Consider the following 10,565-nt stretch of genomic DNA (forward strand, 5'->3'; position numbering starts at 1 on the left):
CGCTTTGCAAAAAAAATTGCAAGTGTACCCACTTTTTCGCGTAACTTCAGCATACGGGGCTGAAGTAGCAAAGGCAATCACACAAAACTTCAGCATTCTAGTAGACGGGACTGAAGTAGCAAGTGTGCTGAATCAAGTGTGCTGAAGTTTTTGTTTGTAATTGTTGAACTTAAGCATAGTAGCTGAAGTTTTGTTCTCTATTTGCTGAAGTTTATGTTTGTAATTGCTGAAATTTTTGTTTTTGTAACTGGCGAACTTCAACTCTAGAGCTGAAGTTTTTGTTTTTGTAACTGGTGAACTTCAGCTCTAGAGCTGAAATTTTTGTTTTGTAACTGGCGAACTTCAGCTCTAAAGCTGAAGTTTTTGTTTTGTAACTGTCGAACTTCCGCTCTAGAGCTGAAGTTTTTGTTTGTAACTAGCGAACTTCAGCTCTAGAGCTGAAGTTTTTGTTTGTAATTGGCGAACTTCAGCCTTCTTGGAGTTGAAGTTTTAACTGACTTTCCATATGATTCGATGTCAATTTGGTTTGATTGGATTGCCTCCTTCAAATGGTGTCCTGCCACAATCCCTTATGCATACTAAAAGTTTGGCTATTCTTCAGAACCAGGTAAATATGATTAAATTTGTCGATGACTGTTAATATACTTCTTGTTAAAAAACTTAGCATGAACTCCATTTTTTGGAAACTTAGAAGGCAGAACATTGCCTTGGGGAAGGGCATTTAGTAGCAGATTAGCTTCTTGAGGAGGATGATTAAGATCAGTCTTCTTCTCTTTCATGTTGTTCAAGAGTACTTTTCTTGCTTCATAACTGTGTGCGCAACAGACTAGTAAAAAAAACAAACCAATGAAACACATGATAAATCGAGCCATTATATGGTTACATCAATGATAAGTTCTGGAGAGATATGGAGATCACTGGGAGAAGGAGGAGGAGAAAGGGGGCTGAAGTTGTTTAAAAAGTGGGTACAAGTTAAAAATTTAAAAAAAATGAGTATAAGTTAAACGGGGGCGACCAAATAGAGCCCGTGCAATTTTTATATCTAATTCACTTTTGATGGGCCTTCTCTTTTTCTTGGGCCAATCGGAGAGTAAAACAACAAGGCTTAGAAAAGACATCAGGCCTCCAAAAGAGCCCAGAATCCAAATCAAAAGAAATAGACGTGTGGATAAGATGGGATACCAAAATTCTCCAGCTTCTGCTGAAGTGAGAGAGAAGAAATCCAGAGAAAGAGCCATGGCGGGAGCTTGCTTATCTTCTTCTTCCTGTTGTTGGAACTTGGCTTCAAAATTCAATACCCTTTCTCTCAATGGACCTCACCCCAACGCTGCGGCATTGAAGCCCCTCAGTTTCTCTGCCAACACTTCCCTCAATCTCTTCTCCAAAGGTAACTCACTTCATTTACTAATTTCACAAATGGTTGGTAGAATTTAGAGCTTTATGGCCCTACTGGTTGTTTTCTTTGAGTTTTGAAGGGAGTGTATCGCTGACTTCGGTGCAAATGCCGTTTCGTCGTTCAATCGTTTGCGAAGCGGCTCCAACGAAGAAAGCGGATTCAGCAGCGAAAAGGGCAAGACAAGCTGAAAAGAGGCGGCTTTACAACAAGGCTAAAAAATCTGAGGTCAAGACTCGGATGAAGACGGTTAGTTCCTTTCCCTATTTACTCCTACTTCTTTCCCTTTTAATGGGCTCTCGCTAGTTCTGGCTTTTATTTATGTTTGGTACTCCATCCGTCCCAATTTAGGTGGCAAACTTTTCTATGACATCTTTCTAATGTCTATAACTTGTTTTAGACCATAAATTTTCAAAAAAAGAAATCTTTCTTAAATTCCGTGTCCATTCAAACTATGATACATAAAATGGGACATCAGTATTTGTTTGAATTGTCAACTATTTTGTTTTCTGGTAATTTTTCTGTTGTACAATTTACTTTTCTTCATTAATTTTTCGTTGTTCCCATTAATTTTTCTTCGCAACATGTTTGTTTAGCTGTTCTGTAATGTGGTTTTTAGTTTTTACCGTGCAATTTTTTTCTGTTTTGGTGTTTATCTTTTTAGTTTCACTTGTGGTGTCAAGATAGGCTAGGTGAAGGGCCCCTCTTTGCTTCTCAGTTTGGTTGAAGTTGATCTAAAGATTTTAATGTGTTTTGTAGATAATTAAAGAAACATTTAGAGGGAGCAAGAATTATGTGCAGAACAGCTCTATCATAAAGCAACATAAGTGGTCACCCGCGCTCCCTCCCACATACTTGTGGAAGCTGGAAACATCCTATTTTTGCTAGAAGTTAAGCACTTATTGAATCAGCAACATGTTGCAACAAGATATTGACAAATAACTGTCTGAGCTGCTTTTTCTTTGACAAAGGAAAAATGTTCTCTTGATCCTCCTAACATAAGAGGAAGAGCTATACGTCAAAAATTATACATATAAAAGAACAAGAAGGAAAAATTTCCCAATTTCATGTGAACAGGACCTACAAAATGATGTTAGCATTGAAATTTTATTTTAGCTTTGAGGTTTGTTTATTTATCCCTTTTTCTATAATTAATGATAATTTTGTTGAAGGATGGAAAACAGTAAGTTAGTTCATCAAAAAAATTGTTTAATCTTATTTGAGTGCATGTTTAACATTTTTTAACTCCCATCTTTTGATACGTCTCATGTGGTACACCAAGTCCTATTGAATTGTATCAAGTAGCACGGGCAAGAGTGAGTGGATGAGTGGGGGTAGTCCATTTGTTAATCTGATTCCTTGCTTTTGATCTTTAAGGTCTTAGTAACCATTTTGCCTGTCGCACAGCATGAATCACTGTCTTGCCGAACTGTTAAAAACTATGCTGCTTATGGGTTATTGATCCTTGATCCAAAAAAGCAAAAGTTGGAGTCAATATTTAAACTTTGGAGAATAATCTGAATTTAAATATCAATAAAACAGTAAGGCAATACTGATTAGACATTTTGTGCTAAGCGATCTTGCATAGGCTGTCGTCCACTGTTGGATAGCAGTTGTCCAGTACAAAAAATATGACTTTTGCATATATCAAAATTATTACCTCTTGCACTGGCTCTCTGCTCTCAGAGATGTTTCTTATATATTTTTTGAGGTGAAGGTTAAAATTTTGGAGCAAAAGACCATCTTCCGTTCATGAGTGTTTTACTGTAGATTACTATCTTCAGTATTATGCGAGGTCAAGGTGTCTAATTTCATGAATGTCACTTTGAAAGTTAGGTAACTGTTTTATAAATTTTCCACGTTTTGTCCAATATATTAGGATAGCTATAATGGAACCCTTTTTGTATTGTTTCACATGTGAAGACTAGTTGTGTGCCTCGGTATGCACTTGAGTGTCATGATTCCGTAGTCAGCATGGCTTCAAACTCCAGCGTTTGTGGCCGAGTCATAGCTTCAACTGTTTAGGTCAAGTTGGAGGCTATTAGAGCTCCCTTATGGAGTTAGGTAACTCATTTCCTTTTGTTTTCCTTTTGGTCACCTTTTTTCCCCATTTTCAGAGTCCTGGAAGAAAATTATATTATTCTCCAAGGTCATGGATATTTGGAATATGAAGATGTTTTCGTCATCAGGATTCTGTCCTTTGCTCCCGCCATCTATACGTCTATATGGTGCAGTAGATACTAGGTGATCCCAGAGTCTGTATGACTCAAGAAATTCAAGATTTCTGGCTTGACAAAGTCACAATATTACTTAGTTTTTAAGATTAAAAAATGTAGGAAGCTAATTTGAGTATGTCCTTGCATCATCAGGCAAAGTGAATAGACAAAGAGATAACAGTCAGGGACTATAATAGGGAAAAACGGGTTCAATATTTAACAAGAGTTGTTTCTCTCTGAACTGAAACTTGAACTGGAACCAAGGTTCCGGTTCTACTTGATTGATTTGTGGAGATCTAAGTGGTAATTGAGAGTGATGAACAAACTAAGTGAAAAGAATCAGGTATCCTGAGAAGTTTGATAAAATAAAGCCATTGCTAATAAAGTAATGCTGATTAAGTTCCATAAATCTGTCCTTTATAAAACAGATCCATGAATCTGTTTTGAGTTCATTTCTAATGTCGCACTTTTGAAAAAAATTAGTGTTCTCAGTTTTGTGCCACAGAGATCAATTTTCATGGATCCCACGTGCTGCATTTACAGCATGAAAATAATACTTCGAGAAAGATTAAAAGAAGCATTTTCCAGAAACGCCGACAAACATATTGAGAAAAAGATATAGCTGATGCAGGCTTCTTCATCTCAGCATATGGAAGTTAACCTTTGTTCATTTCTAGGTTTTGGAAGCATTGGACACATTGAAGAAGAAAACCGATGCACAGTCAGAGGAAGTTATTTCTGTTGAGAAGTTGATCGCGGAGGCATATTCAGCAATCGATAAAGCAGTCAAAGCTGGGTCACTTCACAGGAACACTGGAGCAAGAAGAAAATCTCGGCTTGCTAGAAGAAAGAAAGCAGTTGAGATCCATCATGGATGGTATGTGCCTGCTCCAGTCGCAGAACCCGCTCTTGTAGCCACAGCTTGATGTCATCCACATTTTCCATTTTGAATGTAAAGCAGTGGCAGATTGCGAAGAATTCAGCTTCCTAAAGTATGATCAGATTATTCCATTTTTGATATTGTATATGACCTTGTTGTGCAATCAATTTCTCCTTTTCTTTTGCTCTTCAGTTAAATTGTGTTTACCTTCATTTTGTTTCTTGAACATTATGGCGTTAATTAGAATATTGATTTGAGACACACTTTCAAATGGACATTTTCTTGGAATTTTAAACTATACTGATAGTGTAAAAAGTTTATACATTGTTAGGGTGTATAACTTCAATCCTTTCTTACCAACAATTACTGGCTTCCTCTTCTTCTTCTTTTTTCTTTTTTTTTTTTTTTTTTTTTTTGCCATGGACTTTTTCTCTTCTTCGAAAGCAAAATCATCTTGGGGGGAAAAACCCACGGAAACAATGTTCTGGCTGCTTCTTTCAATGAGGATATTGATGTTAAATGTTTAACATCTGTTACATTTTTTAAACACAGTTAACCATTTTCTAAAGCAAAGTTTAGAATTCAATACAATGAACGGTACTATTAGGCTTAGACGAATAGAAAATGAAATTTAAACATGTTTTTCGTTTCTACTTTGCCTTAAATTTGTTCCTACATTTTGTTCTACCTTGCCTAAAATTTGTTCCTACATTTTGTTCTACCTTGCCTAAAATTTGTTCTTACATTAATAGCTTCCTAACCACTTAAACTTGTAGGACTTTTAAAAGCCGATACATGAACCTGCATTTTTCTCATTTGAATACTCCAACTTGATGCAATGAATACTAATAAACACATTTGACCATTGACTATGCCTAAGTGGAAGGGCGCAGCTGACATGACTAAATTGTGTGCAAATCACGCTATAAAGACGCGTGGATAGTATTGTTTTTATTAAAAAAGAAAAAGAAAAAAGAGACATTTCCCTTTCCCTTCTCTTTTCCCCTCGTCTTCCCTACCAAACTCCCACCTCCCCTTCCCCCTCCCCTTTCTATTCTACCATATTAATAAAGCCAAGCGTTTTAATTTTGGAACATAGCCACTAGCAAAACATAGAACACAACCCAAACAAAGGAAAGAGCTCAGAACCTTATCACACCCCCAACGCAATCGCATAACTCCTTCCAAGATATCAACACCAAACTCTAATAACCAGAAGAAAACTAGTCTCAATGCATAGAAAACTAATCACTCACCACAACAAAGCCCTACACAAGAGCTACAAAAAATAATATTTAAGTTGACAGCCCTTCATTTATTCAAAAATTTCCTGAAGAAAATAATGCTCAAGAGATCTCCCCAAAGAACAAGCAAACCCCTATTCCAACAAACTTTCAACTCCAGATGATATAGTCCAATCTCCAGATTGCTATCCCTACGAAATAGCCGTCGACTCGAGACCGGAGACAAGCTGCTCGATTAATTCGTCAGAATTTTCAAAAGCGCAAGACAAAAATAGCCGCCGACTTTGTGAAGAAGCGGTTGGAAACTCGCCAGATCTATCACTGTTCCAATCACCGAAAGCTGAGGAACTTGCGTTAATAATGAGATCGGTGAAGGTTCTTTCCAAATAAGTGAAATTCGATTGAACTTCAGTCTCCATTATCGGAGCTTATGTTTACAGTCTCCACTATCGGAGATTTTGTTTACAGTTCGTGCCTAGGAGGTGAAGAATAAAAGAAGGTAAAGAGAAAAAAAATAGAAATTTAATAAATTAATTTTGGAAAAAGACAGGGCCCACAAATTAGGACCTTGAACATATAGGTGTCAACAAAATGTGAATAAATGGATGATGTGGCTATATAAAATATTAAATTAAATCCATATCAGCAGCAATTGAACAACACGCACTATCACAAGTGTTTATTAATAGCCATTTTTTCAAGTAAAGGTGTTCAAATAGGAAACTCAAGAGTTTATATATCGATTTTACAAACTGATACAAATTTAAGTGGCCATAAAGCCATTTCGCCTACATTTTAAAACATCTTTCTTTTTTTTTACTACATAATTGTGAGTTTGAATGTAAGACGAAGTTTCTCTTACTTGGTTATGAATAACAAAGATCGAATAAAGGTGGTAACTTGCCCACCTATATTTGAAAGGGAACTCACATTAGTTCTTCTTATATTTTTTGTACCGTTAATTTGTAATGTCCCATGTAAAACATTAGTACTACTTTGGGCATGTTCTCTACTTTGGGACTGCTAGGACCGGGAACGTTTGGGACAGGACCAGATCGGTCCCTGGCGGGCCAAACGGTCAAAAAATTTTAAAAAAAAATCCTGCCCATTTGGGCATTTAAAATATGGTCGTTGGGTCTTCCAAAATAGTCATTTAACCCTTTCAACTTTGTTTGAACTCCAAACTTTTTATAGTTACACTTTTTTCCTATTTTCAACTATAAATACCCTCATTCTTTCATTTTTTTTCTTACAAAATCATCAATCTATCACAATCTCTGTGAACACCTAATTTTTTACCGCACTCAAATTTTATACTAGTTTAGTGTAAATATTTCTTTTAGGTCTAATCTTAATATTTTAAAAAAATTATCTTACTTTTAATATGTTTTACTTTAGAAAAAAAGGGGGTGCCAAGAAAAGTTAAAATAAAATAAATAATAAATTAACGGAAGAACAGAATCAGTAAATTAAGAAAGATACAAAATAATATCCCTTTTACCCATGATCTCCTCAACCGCCCCACGATTTCTCCTCCTAACTCCCATTTTTCCACTTTTTCATGTTAGTGACTTTCCCACTTCCTCATATTAGTGACTTTTCCACTTCCTCATATTAGTGACTTTTCCACTTCCTCATATTAGTGACTTTTCCACTTCCTCATATTAGTGACTTCCCCACTTCCTCATGTTAGTGGTCATATCCCAATCCCCATTTCCTCATGTTAGTGCTCACTCCCTCACGTCTCACATCATGCTCACACACACAATCACTGGCACACACACACGATCTTACACAAAAACACACATACACATCTATATAATACACTTCACAAATAAAAAGAAGAAAAAGGGAGAAAAAAATTCAAGTAAGAAGAAACGAGAGGAGAAGTTCAAAACACAGACGAAAAAAAAAAGGATGGCTTCTTCTTAAAGGAGACAGGGGGTATACACTCGATATACAGTCACTATACATTCTATATACACTAGAGATACTCTCGATATACACTGGATATACACGGGCAGCCATTGAAAAATACAAGGTCATGAACCCCATCCCAGACGACCACTATTTCGTCTTCTTCGTCCTCACTGTTAGAAATAGATACACACACACACACAACAAAAGAAAGAACAGGAATTCGTGGGACTTCAGTTAGTTCGAGAAATTCCGGCGACCTCCATTAACGCCGACGAAATCGCATTTTTGTCTCTCTCCACTGTTCTCCTCTCATTTTTCAGTTATTTTAGTGACTTTGTTCTACAAAATCAGATCCGGCTGTTTTTTTAAAAAAAAAAATCCGACAAGGTTCCGTCGAGGTCCGAGCTCCCGTCCGTTTTCCTGTCATGGCTGCGGTGTCGATTTTGTCTGTGTAATTGCTGAATGCTTTGAGGAATTGAAACTTCATTTTTCAGGTGCAATTCTTACTTCTTCTTATGTTTCTCTAATGGTAATGGTGTGGATTCATTTTGAGTTTATTTTGCAAGTATTATTTTCTGTTTGATTTACAACAAAGTAAGGAAACATGATTAATTTGGTTATAAGGAGAAGAAAACGGTACTGCCCGTCATTTTGATAATAGAAAACCATCCAATTTTCAGTTAAGGATTATATTCATTAATTCATATAAAGTAATTGTTAATATATACATTTTGTAATATTGTAATAAGTGTCATTTGGAAGACGTATACATATTGTAATGACACTTATTTGTGACCTTTATGATTAATGATATACGCAGGAGACAAGAACTTTTCTCAATAGAAAGCTCTTTCTTTTCTATAATGTTTAGCATCTTTCCATCTTTCAAGTGCTTTTAGAAGTGCAATATGTGATTTTTACACTGTTTCATCTTCACAAAAAGAATTCTATAATAATCTTCCACGAGTTATGTTTTGATAATTACTTGGACTGGAGGATATGTAGTTTCTGTAATTTAGTTAGTCATTGCAGTTGAATTAGCAATTATCGTGATTGTGTACACATTCGCGTGACATGATCATGATTCTAATAATCAATTCGGAGTATGCCTTCGCGCAACTTCGATCAAACTTTTGCTAATAATAAAAATGGGTTTCCATGGGCTATTAATTAATTTTTAGTTTATATAGCTTGAGGTGTACCATTCACAATTTTATCATTTGTGGCCCCCGTATTAACTTCACGATTTAGATATAAAATGACAAATGTTTGTAGCATGCTTTAGGCATGATTAATAAATAAACCATCGTGATTGTGTACACGTTCGCGTGATATAATTATGATTCTAAAATAAATTGAGGTATGTGTTCGCGCAACTTCGGCAAAACTTTCTTAATAATTAATATAGCGTGATTAATTGTTAAAATAAAAACACAACTTCCTTTTGTTAAAATAAGTGAGGTGTGTCATGCCAAATAAAATTTATAATTCATGGCACTCGTAAGATTAGATTAAGAACTAACACTTATAGAAAATGTTTGAGGTGTGCCATAAATAAATTAAATCATCCATGGCCCTCACAAATATTGCTTTTAAAAATTTAAACAATCGTAATTTGCTTTAGGCCCGTTTTGGATTAGTATTGCGATTATATATACTTTCGCGTAATATGATTGCAAATTTAACTCTTAAAAGACTTGAGGATGCGTTCGCGCACCTTCAACCAAATTTTCCTAATGAATCAACGAAGCATTATTAATTGTGGACACGTTCGCGTGACATGATTTTTGACGTGCCAAAGGAAAAGAGTATACGTACGCGTAACTCAATTCTTTAATTACGAATAAATCAAGTGATTTAAATGCGGTAAAAAGATAATTGCACATAGGTTCTAAAATAAGTAATTAGACAATTTAAGTCGAGTATAAATTGGTAAGCGACCGTGCTAGAACCACGGAACTCGGGAATGCCTAACACCTTCTCTCGGGTTAACAGAATTCCTTACTTAGAATTTCTGGTTCGCAGACTTCAAAAAGGAAAGTCGAAATTTCCTCGATTTGGGATTTAAATAAACCGGTGACTTGGGACACCATTTAAAATATTCCAAGTGGCGACTCTAGAATTAAATAAATAATCTCATTTCGAATAATGTCACTTAAATTGGAAAACTCCCTTATACCCCTCAGGTGTGTAAAAAGGAGGTGTGACAATCTCTCTCTAATTTTCTTCTATAATTGCTACTATTGATTACTTTATTGTTACAATTTGTGAAAAAATTGTGAAGTTGGTGAATTGAAGTCTTCAACGATAATCAATTTTCAACAAGTTGTTCGTCAATTCGGTAAATTCATTCCAACTCTTAAGTTTTAATATTATAGTTTTGTTTGTTTTATTTATTTTATATAGTTGATTAATTAAGATGGCTTCCTTAAAAAAACTTTTTGGTAACAATAAGGGAAAATTCAAAAATGGCGAATCTAATGGTCAATCTATTCCTCCTCCAATGCCCCCGACTCCCTGAACCAAACCCCATATCTGTCCTACACATGCTATTCTTGATAGTGATAATAGTTTATTACAATTTACTGAGAGTTAATTTTGCCATAATATTGCAGCTGGTGAATAATTAGACCATGAATTAATGAATGCTCTTTATTCTAGTCCAACTAATGATGAAAATGATGATGAGGAAATAGATTTTGATAAAACTCAACCGGATGATGATACACCCACTAGTCCTGTTCCTGATGTTAACCCAACTAGTGATAACCCTGCTAATCCAAATGATGCCTCATCTTATACTCTTGTTACTGCCCCTATTTTTTCTAGACAACCTACCAAACGGATGGAAACATCTCCTGTTTGGCCCTTTTTTACTCAACTAATTTCACAAAATAAGGCTAAGTATAAAA

General features: G+C 35.5%; 1 protein-coding gene across 1 annotated transcript; it reads left to right on the forward strand.

Moving 5' to 3' along the window:
* The first annotated feature begins 1,133 nt into the window (after window positions 1-1,133).
* On the forward strand, window positions 1,134-4,680 carry LOC104236907 (small ribosomal subunit protein bS20c-like). The gene is made up of 3 exons (XM_009790954.2): window positions 1,134-1,387; window positions 1,476-1,642; window positions 4,287-4,680. Exons 1-3 carry the CDS (start codon window positions 1,174-1,176, stop codon window positions 4,533-4,535), a joined length of 630 nt encoding a protein of 209 aa, XP_009789256.2. The 5' UTR covers window positions 1,134-1,173; the 3' UTR covers window positions 4,536-4,680.
* Window positions 4,681-10,565: the final 5,885 nt, after the last annotated feature.

Source organism: Nicotiana sylvestris, chromosome 7, assembly GCF_000393655.2.
Source record: "Nicotiana sylvestris chromosome 7, ASM39365v2, whole genome shotgun sequence".
Taxonomy (NCBI): Eukaryota; Viridiplantae; Streptophyta; class Magnoliopsida; order Solanales; family Solanaceae; genus Nicotiana; species Nicotiana sylvestris.

Coding starts and splice junctions, on each gene's coding strand:
- LOC104236907 (XM_009790954.2), top strand. CDS start 1,174: ATGGGATACCAAAATTCTCCAGCTTCTGCTGAAGTGAGAGAGAAGAAA. Junction 1,388..1,475: donor CCTCAATCTCTTCTCCAAAG/GTAACTCACTTC, acceptor TGAGTTTTGAAG/GGAGTGTATCGCTGACTTCG. Junction 1,643..4,286: donor TCAAGACTCGGATGAAGACG/GTTAGTTCCTTT, acceptor GTTCATTTCTAG/GTTTTGGAAGCATTGGACAC.